This window comes from Podarcis vaucheri (genome assembly GCF_965113315.1).
Source record: "Podarcis vaucheri genome assembly, chromosome: 9".
Taxonomy (NCBI): Eukaryota; Metazoa; Chordata; class Lepidosauria; order Squamata; family Lacertidae; genus Podarcis; species Podarcis vaucheri.
In genome coordinates, this window is record NC_138767.1 from 10,231,593 (window position 1) to 10,258,329 (window position 26,737).

Consider the following 26,737-nt stretch of genomic DNA (forward strand, 5'->3'; position numbering starts at 1 on the left):
GATCGATTCCCCAGATTGCATGAGTTTTTACAGAGTAGACAGCCCTATACTTGAGTTTCCCTCCCCAGTGGGATTGACACCATGCAAGATCTGACAGCTGCCATGAGGAAACCAAGACTCAACAACTGGCTCTGGATCCCTGCATGGTGCTATTTCTAGAATACTTTAGTGCACAGCTTGTACATGTCCCCTAGGTAGGGATTTCTTAGCTTGATTCAGTCACTACTGCTTTGGCACTGGTCCCCTCGTCCATTTACTTGGCTTTCACCAGAATTGCTAGGGGGTCATGGAAAGTTTGACCTTGCATAGATCTGCACATCCTGAGAATCAATGGGCTGTTGCAGGAGCAGGAGGGGGTTCCCTGGGGAGCGTCAAAACAGGAAGGTGCTGCCTCAGCTGCTTAGAACTAAATCTGAATCCAGGTGAATTTATGTGTAGAGGCTAAATTATAACAGTGCACTGCATCACTTTAGAGGATTCAAGCTATTTAATACACAGTCGTACCTTGGATCCTGAACGCCCCGGAACTCAAACGTTTTGGCTCCCGAATGCCGCAAACCCAGAAATGATGGTTCCGGTTTGTGAACTTTTTTTGGAATCTGAACGCCCGAGGGGGCTTCCACAGTTTCTGATTGGCTGCAGGAGCTTCCTGCAACTGATCAGAAGCCACAATTTGGTTTTGGAAGTCGGACGGACTTCTCGAACGGATTCCGTTCGACTTCCAAGGTACCACTGTACATTATCTCAGTAACCAAAAGAGCAAAAATACTGTAAGGGGTGAGTATTATTATCCTACGTTGCAGGTGGGGAAACTGAAGCTTGGAGAGCCAGTGTGATGTAGTGGTTAAGAGCGGTAGACTCGTAATCTGGGGAACCAAGTTCACGTCTCCGCTCCTCCACATGCAGCTGCTGGGTGACCTTGGGCTAGTCACACTTCAGCCCCAATCACCTCACAAAGTGTTTGTTGTGGGGGAGGGAAGGGAAAGGAGAATGTTAGCCACTTTGAGACTCCTTCAGGTAATGATAAAGCAGGATATCAAATCCAAACTCCTCCTCCTCTTCTTCTACTTCTTCTTCTTCTTCTGGAAGGCAGCTTGTCTAAGGGCATAATCCAAACCCTGACCCACTCTCAGCAGGTCACTGCAAAGTGTATGCTGAGCCCAGCCACTCAGAAGGTGTGGGGCAATCAGCCCTGAGGCCAACACCAGCTCCAGGCTGATGTAGTGGTCAAGCCCAGATCAGGGCCAATGATGCCACTGTGTGCCAGCAGCGAGACCAGATGGGAAAGGCCTAAATCACAGAACTTCCAGCTGGCACACTCAGCCACTGTGCTAACCCTCGTACACAGTCACTAGCTGTAACTTTTAACCACCGAAGCATAAGCCAAAACCACAGGTCTGATAGGGCCAAGCCACACATGAGATTAATTGACCTTAGGGGCTGCTGTGTCTCTTTCTTAATGAAAAGCAGGTACTCAGGGCCACAGCATAGGGAAAAGGGAATGTGCTAAATAAATACAGAAGCAAAGGCAGATGTGCACATGGCCTGTGTAGCATAGCAATGAAAAGCAACTTCCAGGCACAGCAGCATTCAAAATTTGCCAGGCGCATTTTGCACCTGGCTATCAGCCACTTGCGACCGAGTAAAGATGACCTGGCGGCAGGATAGCACCTGACATCTCCACCATCTAGAGATACATTCCTGGGGATCCCTGGATCTTGACCGTGTTCAGGCACTAGCAGCACATCCCGTAGAATTCTATCTGTGATACTTTTACCTGCACAATCAGAACAAATTTCAGGAACCAAAAAGTCGTATTGAAAAATACACATGGCCTCAAAATGGCAACTAGACAATCTGTTTTGGCAACAGTAACCCTGGTTTAAGGAGCCATTTGGTGCCTGGCTTATAAAGCCGAGTTTCCAACACTAATACACAGTAACATATGAAGTGGCCTCGAGGATCACGATAGCGCATGCTGAAACAGGTGAGTGCTGTGGAAAATTACCACGTGTGCTGTCATTAATTTTTTTAAAGCAAGTGCCTTTGTTCTTACAAGCGTACCCAATGCTGAGGTCGTGTTTTAAGAGCTATCTGGCCTTGCCCTACATGACTGTATCCTCCAAATGAGAAAACAGGTGATAGCCTTATAAGATAAGGCATACTAAAACAATTACAACACAGCGTATTACTCATTGACTAAAGATATCAAAAACCTTTCAGCGAATACTGGTTCTAACACACTGCTGTGTGTCAGTGATGAACCTTGGCTAATCCCAAATTCCCCGTGCCAAATCAGGGAACAAATTAAAGCAGCTAACTCCTAATACAGTGGTACCTCAGGTTAAGAACTTAATTCGTTCTGGAGGTCCATTCTTAACCTGAAACTGTTCTTAACCTGAAGTACCACTTTAGCTTATGGGGACTCCCGCTGCTGATGCACCGCCGCTACACGATTTCTGTTCTCACCCTGAAGCAAAGTTCTTAACCCAAGGTACTATTTCTGGGTTAGCGGAGTCTGTAACCTGAAGCGTCTGTAACCTGAAGCATCTGTAACCCGAGGTACCACTGTACTGTCTAGATACCGTGTGACTTCAAGCAAAAAAAATTTCCTAGGCATTGGTTAGCAAAAATTCTAGCCCATCCGGGGCCACCGTAATATGAAGCAAATGTTTCCATAGACTTTTATGTTTCATTTAAAAAAAAACCTAGAGTTGGAAAGGACCCCAAGGGTCATCTAGTCCAACCCCCTGAAATGAAGGAATCTCAGCTAAAGCATCCGTGACAGGTGGCCATGCAACCTATGCTTCCAAACCTCCACCAAAGGAGATTCCACAACTTCCCAAGGGAGTCCATTCTGCTGGACGCCCACCCATCTCAAGGCAATACTCTGCGCCTCCAGCGAATGCATTGGACAGGACAGACAGAAACAGCTCTCAAATTAGGAAAGGCAAGGTCTTGACCTCTCACTTCCTTGTGGGAAATGCAAACTGGTCAGCTGGAAAATGGCACACAACTTTCACACACCACTCTAGGCCTGGGCAATCCTAGTGCCCAAGCAGCGTGACTTGGAGAACAGCACTGGTCAGGAGAACAGCAGGATGGGAGATGCAGCTTCTTAACTGGTAGGGACCTTGATCAGCAGGAAACATAAGGTTGCCCCAGAGGCTTCCCCCCATCACCACATGAAGGAGCACTTCTAGGTGAGTGCAAAGAAGAGTGGGAAGAAGTAGACATAGTTTGCAGATCACCAGCTGGCCAGATCTGCATGGGGCAACAAACCCACTTCTTATACCATAATTAACATTAACTTTTCTGCATTTCTGGTGTAGGACAAAACTAATGCTAACTATGGTATAAGAAGTGGGTTTGAAATGAATCAGCTTCATAAACCATGGTTTGAGCTTTACATGTTTCAACACATCATAGTTAAAGTTAACCACATTTGTCCATGCTGGACATAAAACTAAACTGTAGTTAGTCCCCCAAAAAACAAGCAATCCTGAGCTATGGTTTAAGTGAAGGAATGGCTAACCTGTAGCCCTCCATATGTTGTTGGATGATAACTACCATCATGGTCAACGGTCAGGAATATCAGAAGCAACAGTGCAACATTTAGCTACTTCTGGTTTATCATCATGTCCAAACCAGGCTAAGATTTTTCCTTTGTGTCTCATGAAAAGCTTTATCTGCCAATTCAAGCAGATCAAGCTTCTGGTAAAAGTACAGAAGATGGTGAAACCTCTGATCAGCTGGCAATGCTATTCCAGGTGGAAGTAGAGATAATGGTCAACTCTAAGTCATCCCTAAGTCGACAGCAAATATCATTATTTGAATTTGGAGTTCCTGGATCATCACTCCTGAACTCACATAGGCAGCAGCAGCAGCAACAAAAATCAGTGCCAAACACAATTTGGCCCTAATTGCAAGGTTTAGTCAGCCCCATAATCAGCTAAAACTATACCCGCTTCTTGTATGTGTGACTGCTGTACTTGATCACAGAGGCATTTTCTACCAAGAAAATGACACATGAATTCAACTATAGCTGACACAGTTTCTGATTAACTTCCCTCTAGAAACAAAAACAACCGTACAAGTGTACTCAGGTATGATTATCAAGAGTTCAAGGCTAACTGGGCACACGTGTTAGATTTTTTTTATCAATGAAGTGTTTGCAAACTTATCAGATAAGATGCCAACATGAAATCATTTATGCTTTCCTTCCGGCATAGATCTATCCCCACTGATTCCCATTTCTGCTTATTCTTGAGCATTCTTTGAAAGCTTCAGATAGGTTAGACACATAGGACCCAGGAATGCCTTTGGTCTAGAATACACTGATTCGGAGATCAGAGAAAACCAGAGAAGCACAAACTGCTTAGGGGAGAACTGAGCAGGGTGGGGGGGTGCAACTGTACAAATTTGTACAAACAGTACAAACTGTGGGGTAACCAACCTGGCACCCCCAAAATGTTACTGCATTGCAACTCCCATCATCTCTGACACAACTGGCCGTGCTGGCTGAGGTTGATGAGAGTTGGGGTCCAACAACATCTAGAGAGCCACCAGGTTGGCCAACTGTGCTGTGAAGGAAGATCAGCAATTAACACGTGCATATTCGGCATATAGTATGCACTGTGCTCAGCTAAGGAATATATATATGCAGAAAAGCCAAAAATCCCACCAGCATGGGGAAACCTTTCATGGGGAGTCATCAATTCTGCTTAAAATTTAATTGCAAAATTGCTCGTATTGTATTTAAGTTGCACCACAGAGTCAAAGAGAACTTGCTTTAAAGGAGGTATGTTTGCAGCTGCAATCTCATGCTAAATGATTTGCAAAAAAAGAACTACGCACAGGCTCACATTAGTACCCTTAGGTCCATTTTCAACAGGGTTATAAAGGCCTATTATCCAGAAAGAACACCGAGCCCTTTTTATCACCTGTGTCTGTAAGGAATCCATCCAACTTCACACCAAAAACACAAGGAGCAAATGGAAAGGAGAGCTTCTTTTTCTTGCCCATGAGAGCATTAACCAGCAGGGTCATTTAACTTTAACAGCAGGTGGGGACATTGGCTCAGGCATGATGGAGAAAAAGAATCGACCCCAACCTAAATCTGATCCGCCGTGAAGGTTGCACCCTGCAGTGACAGTGTGTCATCACCCTAACCCCCTTTCTGCAAGGAAATGGGTTCCAAAATAACCGAAGGGCTGGTTATTTTCACACAAAATAACAGGGGGAAGCACTGGAAATCAGAGCGAGCTACAAAAGGGATCACTAGGGAAAACACTGAAATCTTACTCTCTTTCTAGAGAGAAGCATCAAAGCTATATAAAGCTCATGGTCAACTCTCCCATGAAAAGGCAGCTCTACTCATCTTTCCATCTGCTCATCATTCCAAGATCAGTTTACAGTAAGTCCTGCAAAGGATATCTTGTGAGACTGTCAGACCAAATCTATAGACAATGGGGAAATGCCGCACAAATGCATACACACACGCGTGCACACACACACACACACACACTTGGGTTTCCCTTATCAGAATATCAACACCTCTGTTTGAATTCCCAAGACTTTTCCCACAAAGTAAATATTTATGTAAAGCCGGCAATTGAGCACTCAGCAGTGCAGAAAACCCACAAGGACTGCTCTGAGATTTGTTGGTGGAAAAACCCAACAGGCATATCTACAAAAAAAATTCTTTGATAGTCATGTCCCCACCACAGTAAAATCTGGAGGCTGCAATACTATGATGGGGGTCTGGGTTCTCCTACAGTGAATGCTGTTTTCAACTACCAATTTCCCAGGGTTCTCTGGGGCGTGTGAGCCATGATAGTTAAACTGATATAAAACCACAATTGGTATTTAACGTTCAGAGAGCCTTTCTATCTACTTTTCTATTAGTTTAACTCAGAGTGGTCCAAGGGCCCTCGTGGACCTTTCTGGAATCTCTTGGCAACATTTGATGCCCCCCAGAGCCCTCGTGCTGCCTTCCCAAAGCCAGGTAACTGAGGCGCTGGGCACTGGGAAGGAGACTTGAGAACTCTGTCTGTGTCCTTCCAGCTCCTTCCCAAACCATAGTGAGCACTTTCCCAGCTGGGGGAACAAGCTGGGAGGACTCAAAGACCCTGACAGAGCATTGCGCTTCCTTTCCCAAAGCTTAACCGACTTTGGGAAGGCAGTACTGAGGGGGGAAGAGTCAATTTTTTGCCTTGCTACCCAGCCCCATTAGGCAGCCAGGCATTGTGTGGCCTGCAGGTTCCACGTTGAAGTACTCTTGTGGCCCACTTGGTGTGAAAAGTTGGACCGCCCTGGTTTAACTTGTTCCCATCTCCACAAGAAAGCTCCCTGTCTAAGCTTAACCTGCCACAAGTGACTATCAGGCACTGCCCAAGATCCACCCCTTGGCATATTGTGCTTACTTGAGGTCATCCTGCAGGTCACAACACATGTTGGCTTGCTAGTCTAGCCTTTAGAACAGGGGCCACCAATGTTGCGCCCTCCAGGTGTGTTGGACTACAACTCCCATCATTCCAGACCATTGGCCATGCCGGATGAAACTAATGGGAGTTGTAGTCCAGGGACATCAGGAACCTTGTTGGGTAATTATTATTGTTGTTGTCATTATTTATTGAATTTATATCCTGCCCTTTACCCAGGTCTCAGGGAGGTTCAGGGAATAAAATCAAAATATAAAGCCACAAAATACATAATCAAAATATCGTATTTTTCGCTCTATAAGACGCCCCAGACCACAAGACGCACCGAGTTTTTGGAGGAGGAAACAAGAAAAAAAAAATCTGAATCTCAGAAGCCAGAACAGCAAGAGGGATCGCTGCACAGTGAAAGCAGCAATCTCTCTTGCTGTTCTGGCTTCTGGGATAGCTGCGCAGCCTGCATTTGCTCCATAAGATGCATACACATTTCCCCTTACTTCTTAGGAGGGAAAAAGTGAGTCTTATAGAGCAAAAAATACGGTAACCCTGCTTTAGGCACACTGAAAGAAACCTCAAGGGCTCAGTGGTAGACCATTTATATGCAAAAGACGCTGGTTCAATCTCCAGCAGCTTGAGGGAAAAACCCTTACCCCAAACCCTGGAGAGATCCAATCAGTGCATAGACAGTACTAAGCTGCACAGAGCAATGGTCTGACTCTGTGTAAGGCAGCTTTCTGTGCTCCACTTTGAACACCACACTCCATCTCGGGAGCAGGGGAGAAATCTGGAAGATGCAGCTGTGACTCACCCACCCCACCTGGCATTCATTATTCAGAAACTGCCTTTACTCTCACTGTGACCCTTTCGGAAGGAAGGTATCAAACCCCTCTCAGCTTGGAGCATGGCACCTCCTTGTGCATGTTTTATCTGTTGTCTTTATGACTCAAGGCCTTCACAAACTTCCCAGGAACACCCACACTCACCTGAATCAATAAGCACGCAATTACTGTATTATGATTCAGACAACGATACGGCTGTCAACAAGGCTCTGTTTCCTTGGATGCCACTGCAAGTCACCATATCAAGGCTCCACTGTGCAAACTGTTGGTACTCCTTCTGTGCAGGGAGGGCTGAATTCTCTGACATCCCCTTTGATCAGGGAGCCCTTTCTATTGCAGAGTGCAGATTTGTTTATTTTTAAGTGATCCTACGGTGAATGAATGTGTTGGTCTCTGGATGCAGACACAGCAAACATTTAAAGCATGTGCCTTCCCCCAAGGAAGCATCTAAAGCTTGCAGAATATGCTGGGAACTGTAGCTCTGTGGAGGCAGACTATGGTTCCCAGGCTTCTGTGTCCTGGGGTTGTAATAAGTCATTGTTTTTTTCATTCTGCCCTGTATCAATCACATGCAGAGCTGTTTCCATTCCACTGCGGTTTGCCTTCTATCAAAAACTATGTTAATTGTCTCGCTGTCTGTTGTGGTGGAAACACATAACTTATATCAGTGATGTAATCAGTTCTGTTAATTGTGTAAGTTGCATTGTCTTATGCTATTCCACCACATTCATTTCAACGCAAAGGGAACACAATGCAAAAAAGGAAGGAGAGACATAATCAAGTTATGCATCATTTGTGGACAGAAAGCAAAAGCAACAGTGAAAACCATTTTTGAATATCGTCTGGATTGATTTCCGTTCCAGGTATGGGCAAAATAAGCAATGATTTCCCATTAGGAAATAACAGCATTGAGATTTTGCTGCCCTTCACCATTTTGCACCCACTGAATTCAAGCAGGATTATTTTTATGGGAAGAGAACCCTCACTCCCCTTACCTGCTCCATCACAACATTTCTCTAATGTGTTGAACAGTCAAATATTCCAGTTCAAGCAGCAAAAGAGAACCTCGACAACTGAGGGGCCACCGCTGAAATGACCGGATACGTTCTCTAAAAAGGAGAACAGCATTTGTCTAAAAATGTGACTGCTTCCATGCTACAACATGCTTTCTGCACACTGTGCCATACACATTATATGTCAGGTTATTTTATTCCCAAACTCTTTGTAGAAATCAGGTCTACACACACACACACACACACACACACACACACACACACACAATTTCACTGTGACATCTACTCGCAGCATCTTAGTGCAGCGGTAAGGCAGTAATTAACCCACAAGGCTACCATCTGCGCTCAGAAAGAACACGGCAGACCAGAGGAGGTTAGTAGGTCACAGAGGTAATTCCGGCCCCCACCTCCCAGGAACACGTGTATGATGCTCTTGCAAGAACAATCTTCCCTCCTCTGAACCACCTTCTTACTGCTCTTCGGAGCTGTTCTCAGAAGCTCCAGCCTTTTTTCATTCAACAGGAGCACCTTCTTACCTAAGCCACTCACAGTGATGCAGAGACTTTGCTTCTGCATTTTTCTCTTTAACAGAACCACCCACGACCTGCAACTTGAAGAAGCCGTTTAATTAAAGACATTAGAAAACCCAATTCTGAAAGTTTAAGCTACAGAACAAAGCTGGAGACTAACAATCATTGTCTTCATTTTTATGGGTCAAGCTTAAAGAGGTATAAAAGAGGTGTTTTGTTTTCTGTGGGGTACAGATTCGTTCCACTGTTGCTTCTGGCAGGTTTTACAGGGGATTGGGAACTGCTTTGGCCAGAAGTGGCAATGCAGGAAAATAAAATACCGTATTTTTTGCACCATAACACTCACTTTTTTCCTCCTAGAAAGTAAGGGGAAGTGTCTGTGCATGTTATGGAGTGAATGCCTGCGGGTGGCGGGGGGGATCTGCTGCAGTTGTGAGCAGAGGATCCATGGTTCCCCTTCCTTCCCTCCTCCATGGTTACAAAGCATGGATCCACATGGATCCTCAGGATTTTTGCATTGGGCTACTCCAAACTCACTGTCAGATCACATGTCTGTGGCCACAGCATGAACCACAAAAATCATATATCCACTATTTTGTTTAGAATATTTTTTTCTTGTTTTCCTCCTCTAAAAACTGCGTGCGTGTTATGGTCTGGTGCGTGTTATAGAGCGAAAAATACGGTATATACATCTCATGCAACAACACCTCTCAGCACACCACTTCTGCCTCTGCTTCCAGCTTCAGTTGATCTATACAGATCATGTAGGTTTTATCTGCCACTTGAGTTGACAAATAAATCAATTTCAATTCACTAAGCACAGGCTCAGTTTGACGGAAAAGAGTAAGGACACACTCAAAAGTCAGCAGAAGCAGAGGGAGTGCTGCTTCTAAGGGCCAGGAGGGAAAAGAAGGCAGCTGAATACTCTACAACCAGACACAAGAAGTATATGTTTTAACCACAATAGCAATTAATAGTGCTGTCAGTCATTGATTCAGCTGCCTTTTGAGAACGATTAGACAACTTCATGGAAGATAGGTCTATCAATGGTCTGGTACACACTTCAAACCACATCATGGTTTGTGCAGCCAAAGTGTGGTTTGTTGAGCAATTGAACCTAGCTCAGTAGACTAGCCATAGTTTGTTTACTAGCAATTAACCATGGTTTGTTTACTGGCAACAAACCCTGATGTGAAACCATGGTTTGCTATTGGCTTACAAACCACCAGGCAAGAGCGTTGCGCTTACACCTGGAAGGCTTCGTTCATTATTTTTCAAAGAAAACTTTGGAGGCATCTTGCAAGTAACACAGAATAAATGTTAGCTCAAACTCACAGCCAAGCCACATGCCAGCAGCTTTCCTTCCATGCTGGAAGGGAATAACTGGAAATCCTTGAATTACTGCTGCCTGTAGGAGAGCCCAAAAAGTAACTGAACTCACTTTAAAGTTCTGTAAGCCTGAGTGCAAGGCCCATTTTAACAGTAGACCTTCACAAGCCACTCAGCGATACTTCCCAGCTGAAGACCAGGTTAAATATGGTTTAAATAAATCAACAAGCCCCATACTTCCTACTCGAGAGAGAGGTCAATGTCATCTGCTTCTCCATTTACCAATAAGAAGATACCTAGAGGTTTAGATTTGAGCAAGGGAGTGTGTTCTCAAAATGCCTACCTTCTACTCACACAAAAATGAGGGTCATATTGTACAGCTGTAAGCAGGCAAACACAAACACACCAGTTCCCATGTGTCCAAAGACTCTAAGTCAGCCTCTTAATAATCTGCAAAGGCATGAGACCTGACTTATAAAAGATTTTGCAGAGCAAAACAAATCCTTTTTGATTTTCAGGAATCTTGTGAATTCTCACGATGACAAAAAATAATAATACTACTACTTTGAGAAAGCGCTGTTAAGCGCCACTTATTATTCTCTAAAGCGGCTTGCAGCCTCTCTCCCAAGCATCTCAACAACAGTGCGTGCAGAAGCACCCGGGTTCATTCCCTAACATCTCCAAGCAGAATCATCCAATTTGTAGCACTGGAAGGGACCACAAGAGTCATCTAGTCCAGCCCCCTGCAATGCAGGAATATTTTGCCTCACGCTCAACTATGCTGAGTTAGGGATATCGCTGGAAAAGGCTTCTATCCAAGACCCTGCGGAGAGAATACTGAACTAGGTGGATCAATGTTCTGATTCAAGTGTGAAGGCAGTTTCCTACTTCCCTGCGTTCTTACGTGCTACACCAATTTGCTGATGGAGCAACTGGTACGATTGGCCAGGTAGTTTCTAAGCTTTCCCACGCTTCTCAGGAGATTTGGACAGAGAATGCTTAATCCAAAAGAGTGGGGTGAGCAATGCTAGCTATCAGCTGTGTCATTTCTGAGTGCATGTAAAAGCTCTTTGGCTCACAAGCAGAACTTTACTCAAGAAGGATTTTTTTTCTTCTTCTTCTTGCCTGCTTTTGTTTTAACCTCCTTCTTCTCAGCACAGCAAATTCCTCTGACTTTTTCTGTCCCTCAGCAGTTTCACGTGAACACACACAGAGCAGAATTAGTCAAAGAATTAAGGTGGCTTAGGTAATTATAGCCACACATGCTAGCAGTTTGAGACAGGATTAGAAGAGGGAACTGCCAGTTAAGAGGTCTTCCCATGTGCTGTGAAAGTGTGGAGGGGGCTCGTTTTTTATTCAGCCTTTGGGTTGGTTTCAAAGGGCTTATATCAGGCTGCAGTCTGTGTGCTGCTTTTGAACGGCGTGTTACACTGAAGCAGTTCATTGGACAGAATCACAAGCGTGCATCATAAGAGCGTGAGAACATAACAAGAACCTACTGGATCAGGCCAGTGCCTCATCCAGTCCAGCAGCTCATAGTGGCCAATCAGATGCTCATGGAAAGTCTACAAGCTAGACCTGAGCACAAGGGCTCTCTCTCTTCCTGCGTTTTCCAGCAACTGGTATTCAGAAGCTTCGGACCATGAAGGCAGAACAAAACCACCATGGCTAGTGGCCACTGGTAGCCTTATCCTCCATGAATTTGGCTAATCCTCTTTTAAAACCATCCAAGTTGGTGGCCATCACTGCTTCCTGCATTTGCTTGTGCAAAAACAGTCGTATACATACAGTGGAAGTCAATTGGAATTGGTTCCAGAAGTCCGTTCTGCTTCCAAAACGTTCAGAAACCCAAGCACAGCTTCTGATTGGCTCCAGGAAGCTCCTGCAGCCAATCGGAAGCAGCGGAAGCCCCATCAGACATTCGGCTTCCAAAAATAGTTCACAAACTGGAACAGTCACTTCCAGGTTTGCGGCATTCGGGAGCCAAACGTTCAAGAACTAAGCTGTTCGAAAACCAAGGTACGACTGTATACAATGCTTCCTAGTAGCAATAAAACCACTGGTCCATCAGTGACTCTCCAGGTGTCAGGCAGAGTTTGTCCCCAGGTTCTGCTCTCCAATGTATTTTTAGCTGGGTGTGTCAGGGATGGAACCTGGGACCTTCTGCATGCAAAGCGCATGCCCTACCAATGGGCTCTCCAAATCTCCTCCCAGAAAGAAAGGGAACAAGAACTGAGGCATAAGAAATGCAGGCGTGTCGCCTCTGTGGCACAGATGGGGAACCTGCGATTCTCCAAGCCAAATTCCCTTCAGCCTCGGAGAGGATGGAGAATGGTCAGGGATGATGGGAGTTGTAGTCGAGAAATGTCTAGAGGTCCACTGGTTTCCCCTTCCCTGCTCTACTAGGAAGCCACAGTTAGACTCAGAGTGGGGGCTTGCTTCCTGTGCTGAAATGAGCTGAAATCAATTCACATGGCTCAAAGGCGAACCCTTCCTCTAGAATGGCATTTCTAGTCCTACCCATTCATTGGAGAAGGCGCTATTTTCACCAAGGCCTTGTCACAAATCCCTTTTCCACACACAGGCACTCAAGTGTGCCACTCTGAACGCAGCAAGCAATACTGCAGACCTATAAATAGAAGGGGCATTATCCAGAGAGACCTAAAAATAACAAACATATTATAATCCTTACATGACACGCATTGTCCGCTTTAATTCTACATAAACCCTGAGGCTCCCCTTAGTGTGGGTGCTCTTATAAATCTCTGTAGGTGTTGAGTTTAATTGGGTGGGTGGGAACAGGTAGCAGCATGAGGCAGAGAAAGTGGTTACGGATTTCACCATGAATCTGGATCTGATGTGATGTATGGTGAAAATTCCATGCCCTCCAAATTCCAGTGGCAAAAATCAAGATGTGCATCTTTTGGTGTAACGCTCTTGCGAGAGCCAACTTACTCATGTGAGAGCAATGCACCTCTGCAGGAGACAGTTCATCTTCCTCCCTGAGTTTGGAGGGGGGAAATGGGACATTCTGGAATCCAATCAGAAGCCAGGATGGCTTCTGTAATTCCAGGGTGTCCCGGGGAAATCGGGACGGTTGAGGGATATCAGATTCTCCTTTGCAATTGATGACATAAAACATATTGTGCGAGAGAGGTGATTTCAAAGCTGGGAGACCAATCCATGTAGGCAATACAGTGGTACCTTGGGTTAAGAACTTAATTCGTTCTGGAGGTCTGTTCTTAACCTGTAACTGTTCTTAACCTGAAGCACCACTTTAGCTAATGGGGCCTCCCACTGCCGCCATGCCGTCGGAGCACAATTTCTGTTCTCATCCTGAAGCAAAGTTCTTAACCCGAGGTGCTATTTCTGGGTTAGCGGAGTCTGTGACCTGAAGCATCTGTAACCTGAAGCGTCTGTAACCCAGGGTACCACTGTATTAAGCTAGGCAGGTCAATGGCCTGACTAGATGCAAGGAATCTTCCTAACAGCCTCTCTCAAAAGCCACCCACCACAAGACTTTAATCAGAGGCCTTCCAAAATTGAGGGCGTGAGGGCAGTGAATCAAAAATGGAAGCCAAGTGTGGCCTTTTCCAGCTCAATCAGTCCGCCAATTGCTTGGCTAGCTCGGTGCTGCCTTCCAGCATTTTCATTTCTTTCCTTCCCCCGCACCCCTTTCCATCACAAAGAAAAGCCGTACAAAGTGCCAAACGGGAAAAGGGAAAGGTGGGTGAGGTCCAGCTTCAAGCAAATGGAAGTGTGGGGTGGCAATGGAGGAAATGAAACCAGTACACAAATGAAGTAATTTCCTTTGTAGACCCAAACCCACAAAACAATCGGCCTGGGAGACGAAAATGATCGGTGAAATGATTCATTTATGCGATGCGTTCTCCATTACATATATGGTATAACGGCTCAAGTTCCCAGCACTACTGAATTGCCAACAGCTCTGTTAAGGTGGTTTGCTGGCCAAGCCACCCGATCGTATCCCTGATTATGATGCTGCTGCTGCTGCTGCTGCAATCAATCCACAGCCCCTGCCAAGTGGGGGCATTCCCTCCCCACGCCCCAGGTGACCGGAAGCAACACAACTAGCTGCCACGCACCCTCCCAGAAGCAGACAAGGGGATAGCCAATTTTCTGCTCTGCAGGGAGCAAATGTCCACATGAAATTTAATCACTTAATGGTTTGCCCATAACAATATAGTAACCTCTGAGAAATTATTGCTTGCTGTAATGGCCCCAAGACCTGATTGTTTCTTAAAACCAAAAATATAACCAGCTCTTAATTCCCCCATGGCACGTTTTGGAAGCATTCTACAGGTTTCCAGTTAGAAGAACGGAGGTCACATTGGACTCAGAAATAAGTCCCACTGCATTCAATATAAAAGACTGCGACCTTAGCTGATTTCTCCAAAAGGCTTAATTGATTAAATGTATGCTTGTGTTAAGACTAGCTCTGAATTTTAAAACAGAGTACTTTCATAGTTTTTAATCTCAAAGAGCACATTTTAATTGCACGTACCATCTCAGAAGAGGAAATCCCTCCTGTTTAACAGTGAAGGTGGTGGTGCCTCTTAGAGAGAATGCCTGCTATCTCATATTTTATAAGAATTTAAATAAAGAGTACAGTGGTACCTTGGTAGTCGAACCCAGCCTGGGTCCTGAACAAATTGGCTCCCGAAGTGAGTATTCCAGTTTGCAAACGTTTTTCAGAAGCCGAACGTCCAATCAGCTTCTGCGACTTCCAATTGAGTGCAGCCAATCGGAATCCGCACCTTGGTTTTCGAACCGTTTCAGGAGTTGAACGGACTTCTAGAATGAATTAAACTCAAGAACCAAGGTACCACTGTAATTGACATGGTTAACGAAATGGGTTGCCTTGTTGATCAGGGACTGCTTCTTAGTCGATTAGAAAGTTTTCAATCAACGAATCCAACCAATTAATTAATTAACCAAGGCTATAGCCCTACATACCAGAGACAGGGTGGGGGCAGGAGGAGGGGGCTTGGCGAAGTATTTGCAAAGCAGGAACCTCTGCTACAGAGGTGTGCGAACTTGGCTTTTACAGCTCAGAAAGACAGCGTGTTTTGTGTTGCTCTCTCTCAGATGACAAGCTATACACTTTTTTGAGTTCATTTAAGGTCAAGCAGAGCCAGGTGACTGGGTTCAAATGGCAGCATACATGAGATGTACAGCACAGCCCAAAATGAAAAGGCACACCAGGACCTTTACGACGAGTTGGCTGAGAAATCAGAGCATGAGTGGGCACAGCTCCCAAGATGAAGTATTTCAGAAAGCCTTTAATATTTCTGCATACATTAAGCTGGTTCCACATGCAATACTAAGCCATAGAAAGGTGACTCAGCCTCATGCACTCTGCCCCTCACTACTCTAACACAGTGCAAGGAGGAGCTCAGAAGCTTTAGTTTCATTTTTAAGTTAACCCAAACCAACCAAACCGCGGTTAACGTTAACTATCGTTTGCTGAAACAGGCCAGCTTCCAACCATGGTTTAGGCAGTTGCCTTGTTTCAACAAACCATAGTTAACAATGGCAGTTTAGAGTTTGCATAATATACACTAAACTACGATTAATCTAAAACAGTAGGGGATGCATCCCATGTCCTCCTCACAGCCACACCAAAGGAGAGGGAAGCGGGGAGCTCATGGCTTGCCATAGCTCATCCTCATTGGGCTGGTTCACACAGAATGCTAACCATGGTTTACCACTATGTGCACAAGTTGGAAAGAGCCCAAGTGATGGATTGGGCTTCCACATTTCTCCTCCTCCTGCACAGCTGTAGAATTTCAAATACCCCCTTCCTTGTCCCACAAAGCTGAGAGAAGACCTTCATTAATACTTACTTTTGGTTTAATATCCCCATGGTTTGAAACTCAACAAGACTGAAGCTTGCTCATGCACCGCTAAACTATGGTTTGTTTCTTCTTCATTTCATAAAATTCAAACACGGCTTGATTGTTTTAAAAGCAAACAAACCTCGAAGCGGTTTAGTGTTATGTCTGAACCAACCCATTTTCACAGCACCTCAGCTCCTTATGTAGAAAATTTTATTTTCTGCTTATCGGAGGGCTGAAGATGAAGAAACATTTGGTAAGCGTTGTGCTTTTAAAGGAAATATAATTGATCAGCAAAGATCAAGCACAGCAATGAAATGTTTACTACAGGGTCCTTCCCACTTTAAGTCAATTGTGCTCAATGGTAATCTCTACAGCAAGCCTGTACTACTAGTGAGCATCCACACTGAAAACAGCTATCTAACATGCCCCTTCCTAAGTATTAGACAACACCTGTTTATGCACTCCTAGGTAGGAAAATAAGCAGACAGGGTTATCATGGGTACATCTCTGCTTGGTAGGTCATGAGTTGTGCTGGCTTGCTCCACAGACAACATGGTAAATAATGCCTGATAATTGAGACGAACTAGTGTTCCTTCAGACACCAGAAATGTCAGTGAATCCCCTGGCTCTGACTATCCAAAAATAAAAAAAGTAAGGTCAAAATGACCCACGATTGTCAACATCACCACATGTATTAATGGGTTTGTGTGATTGCATCTATTTTAGTTTGGCATGAAGAGTGGGGGTAAAAGCAGCTTTAAATAAAATACAGTGAACTACAATTAAGCTATAAGCCAGGGTGAGTCAACAAGGTACTCTACCAATGTCGCTGGACAACAGTTCTCATCATTTCAGACGACTGATTTACTGTGCTGCCTGGGAGTCTAGCATCATGAAGAGGGCGCCACATGGACTATTCCCAAACTAAAGTCTGTGCATACACAGTGTGATTATGGACAAACCATAGTGGCCAGGTTATCACCTTGCAAGCAGAGAGACTGGAAAAGTAGACAAACTGGTTTTAACCATGGTATGCTTGGTGCAGCGCAAGTAGGAAACAAAAATCCACTTCAAACCATGGTTCAGATATAACCCACTTCAAACCATGGTTTCCTGCTCCTAACTTGCGGAAGGAAGATCCTTAACCATGGTTTAGATCAGGCATAGGCAAACTCGGTCCTCCAGATGTTTTGGGACTACAACTCCCATCATCCCTAGCCAACAGGACCAGTGGGTCAGGGATGATGGGAATTGTAGTCCCAAAACATCTGGAGGGCTGAGTTTGCCTATGCCTAGTTTAGATACTCAGACACTTAACCACCGCAAAACACCATCTGTATACATAAGGGCCACGCGGTTTAGCAGTTGTTGTTGTTTTTCAACTGATAATGGATTTTCTGGCATCTCTTACCTATGAGCAATTCCAAATACTGAATTTGTTACATATCTTCAACTGCTAATTTTCTCACCCATTCCTTAAAGGCAGGTACTCTCCAACACCCAGCAAGCATGCAGCCAAGCAGAAGGATGCCTTCCAAAAAAACAAGAGTCTGAGCCACGCTAGCTTTTCTGCCTAATCAGATTATGTAGCATTTACTTTCCAGGGAAAGCAGCATTTTCAATCACAAATGTTAAAAGCTGCACATTAACCTCAGGCCTTAGATGACACGGCTACCGCTGAGACAGTAGCAGAGGTTACATTACACACTCACCAGGAGGAGAGGGAAAAATCCCCGCAGAGACACAGAGTATAGCAATCCATAGATTAATTTGAGTAGCTGAGTCAGATCCACATTAGCGACCATTACTTTTTTCAAAAATGAAACCAAAGCCATATGCACAGCATTTCAGCTCAATCGCTTAAGTGCCCGTGAAAACAAGATCAAATATTGTGAGATAACAATCCCGTACTCGGAGATGCTTTGGATGCTAACATGTGGCGGCAGTACGGGAAATAAATTTTGCAAGCAGTGCCAAAGGAGGAATGTGCGAGTCGCACATATATTTTTTAAGGCTGAGCTCCCTCTGCTACATGGAAGGGGAGAATTTTGAGTCCTCCTCACAAGAGATGCCACAAAGCCTTTAACACGCAATGGCAGGAGTAACGGGGGAAGCGAACAGTTTTTAGGCTTTAAAAGCAGGGTAAGAACTTTGAACAAAATAAAGCACGGGCCTTGAATCAACAGGATTTCCTATGCAGATACCTGCCCCTCAGCCAAACAACACCTTTTTGTTTACTTACACACACACAAACACTTGTCTCGATTGGGCCAGAAGATAGACATGTAAGCCTTTTCACTTGATTTGCTAGTGCCCTATGGAGGCCATTTGGAAGAGGCTCCTATTTCAGGCATTTTAATAGGCAGAATTGATCATCTTTATTTGTGTCTCCGTCAAATGTGGGCATATTAGAACAGTTCTCCCTCACGCACGCACCCTCCCCATTCTTTTCCTAGTCATAAATATAACTGAAGCACTTTCTGCTTCTCATTGTTCATCCAAGTCACACTTACAAGAGCAATTTACTTGGTCACCTTTTTTAGTGGGCGTTCATGATTATTTGTGACCAGTGCTATTTTTCTAGGAAAAAAGTGGATGCCGGAACTCACCCTTGCTCTCTTATCAGGGCAATGGCGCCCACCTGAGAGGTGCTGGGACTGAGTTCTGTTGCGTTCCAGCTGGAAAAAAAGGCCCTGTTTGTATCCTTCATGGTGACAGGGAGGTCATACGACAGCCTGCTTTAAATACTGTTTGCACCTGTGAATGTTTTGGGGTGGACATACTGCTTCTCTTCCAAATGGTGCACGTCCCGTAGCTTCCTGGTGAAATATTGTAACTTTTTATACCACAAATCTTCAAGGGGTGATTAGGTTGGCTGCTGGCCCCTCTTTTGTTGTGCAAGAGTGCCCACCCAGACAGCAATAATGCAATAACACTGGAGAAGCATCCCAGAACAACTAATGAAGTGGAATGACAGTGTGGAGGAGCCCTGAATCCTTTGCATTAAACGCAGCTAGAACCCAAGCAAATTTAAAATACTCCTCTATAGATCTGCTAATTGTATTTTACTTCTGATTCCTGAAAGAATTCCAATTATGTTACAGAAGTCTTTTTGCTCCTAAGCAACCGCTACAAGTGCAGGAAAAATTTTATTTGCATTGACTTTGCTTTCAAGCAGATAATTTTCTTGTTCGCTTTACCCTCCAAGTAAAGGCATAATAATGGGCAACGGTGATAAAAACAAACCCTCCAGCCCCTTCTAGACAAGGGCTGCGTGTCACTTCTGTAGATGTGATCTAGGGACTCTGAAAGCCTTTGGTGAAATCTGCATCTAGGTTCCCAGTCAGAACTGTAACTCGGGAGATTTTTCATCACTTGTTAAATCAGCACTGGCTGAAGCCAGTCTTGAGCAAATCAGTCTTATGCAAGCCTGATGCACACCAGCATCCATCCCATCGCCCCTTAATCTTGTGAACTAGCAGCCCCTGCTAGTCTATTCTTGGAACTCTTAAGGAACAAGACAGTTGCATTGAAATCTTTCAGACTGCACAGTAATAACAGTGCCAGGTGGAGAGCAGGACTTTCAGTTACTTTTTCCTTACAGCAAGGACAACTATCCAAAGCTATGTATGGTTATGAGGGAAGCATATCCCACCAGTAAGTACCCGAGAGACTGCAGCTTATTCACAGTTGATAGGTGATGGAAAATGCTGGCCTCTAAGCCCGGAGTGGGGTGGGGAATCCAAGACCACCTGCTCACTTTGCCTCCTAGAAGTTTGATTAAGAGCCAATTAGGAACGTGGAGTAATTATTGCTCCCTGTGCTGGGCTTGTGCCTCTGGTCTAGTCCATAACCCAGTTTCAAACTACAGCAAGTTAAAATGCCTCTGGTGGGCTCCCACCCAACACAGAAACATGGGCAACTGCTCCTACTTATATGTAAGAAAGAGGCATTATTCAAGCAAGTGACAGTATAAGCCCAGCAGCAGACAATGAAGCTCAGGAGTTCCGATTCAGGAGTTCTGAAACAAGGCAAGAAGTTCAGAACAAGATAGAAGCAATGAAGATGTCCTAACAAGTTTCCACACCCTGCCTGCCAAGCTTTCAAAGAGGAGGCATGGTGTGCTCACACAAGAGACTCGCTCGCCTTGCAGGAAATACCAGGATTGCTGTGCATGGGCTCTGTTGGTGTGGGTGGGTCTGCTCACATCTGCGAATGAGGTACCTGGGTTCTGGGCCTTAAGGCTGCATCTACTCCAGCTCCTGTTCAGTCACAGCTGCCTCCTGCCTCCCCCTTGGCTGCTCACATCCCTCCCTAGCCTCCAATGAGGCTCTCTGCTCCATGGGAAGGTTGAGAAGGAACCAGGATCCCTGCTCCCCCGTTCCAAAGCAGCTGAACAAAATGGGGAGATCCCACTGCACTCAGCCCCCCCATCCCCCATTTCTTCTTCCTGCTCCTCCTGCATTAGAGGCCTGCCAGCCCCAGCCCTGTGGGGGTTTTGTGACACCAGGTGGACATAAAAGCTGGCTGGCGTTTGTCTTCAGCATCTGGTATTCTGACTGTGGCACCGCTCCTAAACACCTAGCTATTGGGACTACTAGGCACTGGCGGGTCTTGTTCTCCGTGAATTTGCATAAAATGCTAGCACCACCCATTCCATCAGGCTGCAGCAGATGGAGAAAAAGAAATCCAGGTCAACATGAGAAGCGAGATCCATTGGGATCCTCCCTCAGTTGTTACCTGGAAGTAGCCATGCCATGAAGAGGGAGAGTAGAGAAGGAGAGCCATTCCACTGACTCAGCTGAGAGACTAGTAATTTTTGGCTGCTCCTCTCTGAGGTGAGAATACCCTGTGCATTTAATACACTCGTACCTTGGTTTTCAAACAGTATGCGTTCCAGAAGTCCGACTTCCGAAACGTTAGGAAACCAAGGCGCGACTTCCAAATGGCTGCAGGAGCGTCCTGCAGCCAATCAGAAGCTGGGCCAGGCATACGACTTCCGAGGCAAAGTTTGAAAACTGGAACACCTACTTCCCGGTTTGCGGCATTCGAGTTCCAACAAACTAAGGTGTTCGAAAACCAAGGTACGACTGTATCCTAAATGAAAGGATACTTCAAGAAGTTCCCCCAAACAACATTTATCTAGCTCAGAGACACTGAAATACATATCTGTACCCTGCAAAATTGTGTAAGGAGAAAGACTATGAAGCCATGATCCGTGGAAGGAAGAAAACACTGAACCTTCAATCTTTGCTATCCCAATCTTGGCTCTGTTAAATCAATCCATAACTGACATCTTGAGAGATGTAGCCTTTTGACTCACAAATCTCGACTGTTATCAAAAAAGATAAAATTTCAAAGTGCGCAAAAACCCAAAATGTTCAATCAAATCATTTCAATCAATTCTGAAGGCAAATCAAGTTTTACACATCTTCGCAAACACCTGGTCTAAGGTGTGTGGAGTTTCGCAAGGACTCAGAGCATTTTTCATTGCATAATTCTGCTGGCCCACATATTTCAGTTATACACCTCCCATAAAGAGCCCTCACCATTTGTACTGTGGTTCCCTGAGAAACATTGCAAAAAGTGCCCATTACTCACTGAGTGGCTTGAGGATGCTGCTGCTTGTCTCGTCGGCATTTTCAACATCAGATTTGTCTGAGTTTTCAGAGATTTTCTCCTTTTCTTTCTTCTCCTTGGGCTTTCTTCTGTGGCGCCTCCGCCTTCGGTAACTCTTAGGCACGTGAACCCCAATGTAGACTGTATGATGACCTAGGACGCATAAACATGTTGCTTTTTAATAATCTTCAGAATGCTTTGAAAAGCAGCAATATATCTCAGCCATGTAATCAGCACAAAACAGTATCATTCTTAGGCACAGAACAACAAAGAGGTTGCGTATCATTCTCAGCATGTGAACTTCCTTGCCTGCACAAACCAGCCATGGGGAATGGAGAAGTGGGGAAGAATCATAAAACTGCAGAATTGCAGTGGATCCCAAAGGTCATCTAGCCAAACCCCCCACAATCTCAGCTAAAGAATCCTTGGAAGATGGCCATACAATCTCTGCTTAGGTAAAGGTAAAGGGACCCTGACCATTAGGTCCAGCCATGACCGACACTGGGGTTGCGGCGCTCATATCGCTTTATTAGCCGAAGAAGCCGGCATACAGCTTCCGGGTCTTGTGGCCAGCATGACTAAGCTGTTTCTGGCGAACCAGAGCAGCGCACAGAAATGCCGTTTATCTTCCCGTCGGAGCGGTACGTATTTATCTACTTGCACTTTGACGTGCTTTCGAACTGCTAGGTTGGCAGGAGCAGGGACCGAGCAACGGGAGCTCACCCCGTCATGGGGATTGGAACCGCCAACCTTCTGATTGGCAAGTCCTAGGCTGTGTGGTTGGTTTAACCCACAGCGCCACCCTCGTCCCTTCAATCTCTGCTTAAAAACTTCCAATGAAGGATGGTACGCCACCATTCCACTGTGAAACAGCTCTTACTAGTAGAAAATTCTCTCTAACGTTTCGTCAGAATGTCCTTTTAAAAAAAAAATGGATCCATGATGCATGATGGCATCATGTCAGACACGCAGTGGTAAGAGAACTTGGCCCAGGGCTGCCATTTTCACCAGCAGCTCCACATCCAACATCACACTTCTTCAGCCCCAGTTTTGAAAGAGCCTGGCTTTCACAGCAACTTAAAACACTGCACATTGCTAGCCTTTAGAAATTTTTTTTTGCGTGCCTGTCCCCATGATTGTTGGGTACATGCTGACCATAAGAAGAACACTTGAAAACATCTCTTGAAAGGTGCCCCACTTCCTAAAATGAATTTGTCATGTGCAAGAAATTTGACTTGGGGGTGGGGATGTAGCATTCTCATACCCACCCACCCCCAAAAAACCCATGTGCCAAAAGTCAAACCTTGCACACAGCTCCACATACAGGGTTTCCCAGCAGGCAACATGAATGCAGATGGCCATAAAAATGGGTCCATCAACATTCCCCCCCCCCCCGTTTTTGCCTTCGCATTTCAAGCTTCCTTTTAAACTCATGAGGACTAGAACTTTTTTTATCAATCTCAAAGAAATGACAACACAGGACCTGATTATCAAGAATATTTAAAATGTTGCCGGACTATATGGATGTTGTTAATACAAGAAATAAAGAAGAAGCGCTCCAGTTTTAAAAATGAATGTGCATTCTAGCCAACAGAGATTTATTTATGATTTGTTTGATGCACCATTATCCCAGTCTTCAGCCAAAAGGAGCACACACAAAAATGTCCGCAATGGTCCCTCCCTAGGTGAGGGAAATGCTGAAAGCATTTTAGTGTCAAAGCAAAACACCTATAAAAAAATTAGTCAGACGTTTGCTCCATAATCTGATGACCCATCATACTGTGAATCTGCTTGCCTTAATTTCACATAGAACACAAACATGAAGTATCTTTGATGTGGCCAGATAATCCTGGTTTTACCCACTCGTTTCTCAAGGCTTTAGGGCGGAGAACGGCAGATAAACAAACATACACCGGCAGTGATGGAAATGTGTTTATCTGAAGGTGTGCGTCTCATAAACTCAAGCAGCAGCTGGGTATCTCTAAGTGCCATCAGCCGCTTTCCTTCAAACCAAAATCGCTTCGGTTACTGGGCTCAGAGTGACTGGAAACAATCGTATGCGCCAACTCTCATGACCTGGCCGAGTCAAGACAATGTATTATTAATATTTATTTATTTATTGCATTGATATCCCTTCTTCTCCAAGGACATCAAGGTGATGTTCATAACTCTTCCCCTCCTCATTTAATCCCCACAACAACCCCTGTGAGGTAAGTTAAGCAAAGAGGCAAGGAGTGGCCCCCGAGGTTACCCATCAAGCTTCACGGCAAGTGAGTATTCAAACCCCGGTCTCCTAGGTCGTACTCTGGGCACACTGACTCTGTGACGATGGAGAAGGGTGGTTCGTCAAGGATCTTGGGGAAGGTTCTTCAAGTGGGAGAATCCCACCAACCTGCTGTTCTGCCCCACCTGTCACAGTGGGAAGGCCTGCTCACCCTGCCTCCCTCTCCACAGGGAGCCGATCTCCAGTGTTAAAAAAAAAAACCTCAGATATATAAGCTAGGCTCCAAATGGCTCCTTCAACCAAGGTTACAGTCACCAAAATGGAAGGTTCAGGTGCCATTTTGGGGCCAGCCTTCTTTTTCAAATGGCGGACGGACTGTGATTGATTCTCAGTTAAAGATCTGGCTAGTTCAGATGACAACCTTAAGCTAGGTTAAGAACTCTGAGAACTTGAAGAAGATGAGTCACTTGATCTAGGGACAGTCCACATATGTCCATCAGATGTCAAAGGGATAAACAACTGCCTGACAATTAGAAGACATCTGAAGGCAGCCCTGTTCTGGGGAGTTTTTAATGTGTGACATTTTAATGTATTTTTAATCTTTGTTGGAAGCCGCCCAGAGTGGCTGGGGAAACCCAGCCATATGGGCGGGGTACAAATAAATTATTATTATTATTATTATTATTATTATTATTATTATTATTATTATTAGCCTATTCGTACCTATTTTTCTCAACACGGACCATTCCTAACAAAAGAATATTCTTCACAATGGTGAGCAGAGCAGAGCAGTGGGGTTGCGGGGGGTAAGCGAAGACAAGCTGCAACAATTAACTGCTAACGTTGTTCACTGCTCCTGCTCATGCTGCACAGGAAAAGCATTTCGGTTCCTGAAATTCATTCCGATTGTGCAGATAAAATATAACGAATAGAATTGTACAGGATGTGGTATTAAGTGTGTGAAAACAGTCAAGATCCAATGACACACACACACACACACACACCAGGCATGCAACTCCAGAGGTGCAGTTGTCAGGCACCATCCTAGCACCCAGGCACCTTCACCTGGTTGCAAGTGGCCAATAGCCAGGTGCAAAATGTGTCTGGCGCCTGGCTAATTTCTAACACAGCCTTCCTCTGACACTACCATGCACCTGTCACTCAACCCACCCCAGAGTCATCAGACACTGGGTCTAGCCCCACCTCTCCAGAGGGAAATGCTCCACCCACTCAGTCTGCCACCCAAGAGACAGACCCGCCTCCTCCATCACCTAGGTCCTGTAGATGTCAACAGGTGGAGCAGGTTCCGCCTTCTAGACAGGACTGCTAGACTGCTTGGTAAGGAACAGAACCACCTGCCATCCCAACCTGAACCCAGCCGACTTATAACGGGGTTGCAAGTTGTGCATCACCATCAGATCAACCTGAATACCTGGCTCACCTGCCTTCCGCCTTTGTGTATCTGTGCCTTGGATTAACTGCCTGTGATTCGCAATGCTAAACATTAAAGCTTTAGGGGGAAATCAACAAATTCTCCAGCAACTTTGAGCCAGACACCAAAATACACATATCCGGGGGTGGGGGGCCATATCCCATACAGGCAACTCCCAATTTATGCAGGGGTTATGTTCCAAGGCACTGTGCGTTTAAGAGAAATCATGTATATTTGAAACACCACTGGAAAAAGCTTGATCAGCTTGAAGCCGAGTGGGATTATGGCAAGAACCATTTACAGTCTCATTCTCATGGGAAAACTCAAGTTGCATTAGTAAATGGGGGGGGGTGAGATCTCGTACATAAAGGCTCACTGAAAAATTGTGTCAAGTGTTTCCTGCTGAGGCGCTCCTGGGAGGAAAGTCTAGGAGTTTATCTTGATATTGTATACACATGCCAACCATTTCCTCCAAGAAAGTCTCTGATGGGGGCAGGGAGGGGGGAAGCAGAAAACCCATTCTCTCTGTGTGTCTTGTTTCTCTTACTGAAGCACCTAAAGCAATACTGTGATTTTCTCTCTTCTGCAGAATACGGGGAGAGCAGGAAAGTAATGCACACACAACACAACTTCAGATTCATGCTACAAAAAGCTGCACTGGTGCACATGTGATCGAGGGATTAAAGAGATTGTCTAGTTCTGTTGGCAGCATATTAAAGTATTAGGACTACAGGCTTACTATGATGTGTTTCTATTATCAAGCTGACCACGGCATTAAAACAATTCATCAGAGGTAGCAACTGCTGCTCCAACAACCAAAGGACGGCACCAGTTTTCTACTGAATGTGCCTTGCAGATTTGATCCTGCCAACTCTGATTTTCAATGGCACGTAATGCGGCTGTCCTGAGAGGCACCCTGCGCTCATCTTTTCATCCCTAGCTCAATGTCAGGCTTGCCGCAAAATGCATCCCTTATTATTTATCCATTGACATGTTGCAGGTTGAAAGATGCGGGGGAACATATTGAGTCCCCTGCCCCAAGGAGCTTACAATCCAAATTTCAGCAGTTAAGGAAATTAACTAAAGGGCTGACGAGGAGGGAGGGATGGGAAGGTAACAGGGGATTGGTGTGTGTAAGTGCAGTTGCACATGCTTTGGCTTTGTTCTGGGGTGGGAGGGAAGAGCTACGGTTTCGTGGAAACAATCGGTTTGGGAGTGGGAATAGAAGAGATCTTGTCTGTCGGATGCTCTCTCCAGGGAGACACACCAGGCGCCAAAGGTGTGAGTTTTTAGGTGTCTTTTAATTCACACCTTTGGTAGTCAAGTTGCCTCCTACAGCACTGCTCATCTTTTAATGTGGTGGGAAAGACCTTTTAATGAGCATTTTATGAAATTTGAATTTTTCATTGTTTTCAAATTTTTTGTTTTCAAATGCTTTTAGTCATTGTAT

General features: G+C 45.1%; 1 protein-coding gene and 1 long non-coding RNA gene across 10 annotated transcripts in view; one reads left to right on the top strand and one right to left on the bottom strand.

Annotated features, from left to right (window-relative positions):
• The window catches only part of SLC4A4 (solute carrier family 4 member 4), a 188,823-nt gene that overhangs the window by 108,377 nt on the left and 53,709 nt on the right, over positions 1 to 26,737 (bottom strand). For all 7 annotated transcript variants that reach the window (XM_082236334.1, XM_082236336.1, XM_082236331.1 and 4 more), the window contains one exon: positions 21,614 to 21,784. In XM_082236334.1, the coding sequence (XP_082092460.1) occupies positions 21,614 to 21,784 (171 nt within the window). The remainder of the gene's footprint in view (positions 1 to 21,613; positions 21,785 to 26,737) is intronic.
• LOC309540160 overlaps positions 1 to 26,737 on the top strand; it is a 57,428-nt gene that overhangs the window by 24,145 nt on the left and 6,546 nt on the right. Inside the window, exons 4-5 of one of the 3 annotated variants that reach the window (XR_014223084.1) lie at positions 5,316 to 5,416; positions 25,877 to 26,367. The exons of 1 other annotated variant lie outside the window; for it this stretch is intronic. This is a non-coding gene — a long non-coding RNA (uncharacterized lncRNA). Of the gene's footprint in view, positions 1 to 5,315; positions 6,504 to 25,876; positions 26,368 to 26,737 lie in introns of those variants that run through there. One more of the 3 variants, XR_014223085.1, reaches the window with a different exon arrangement.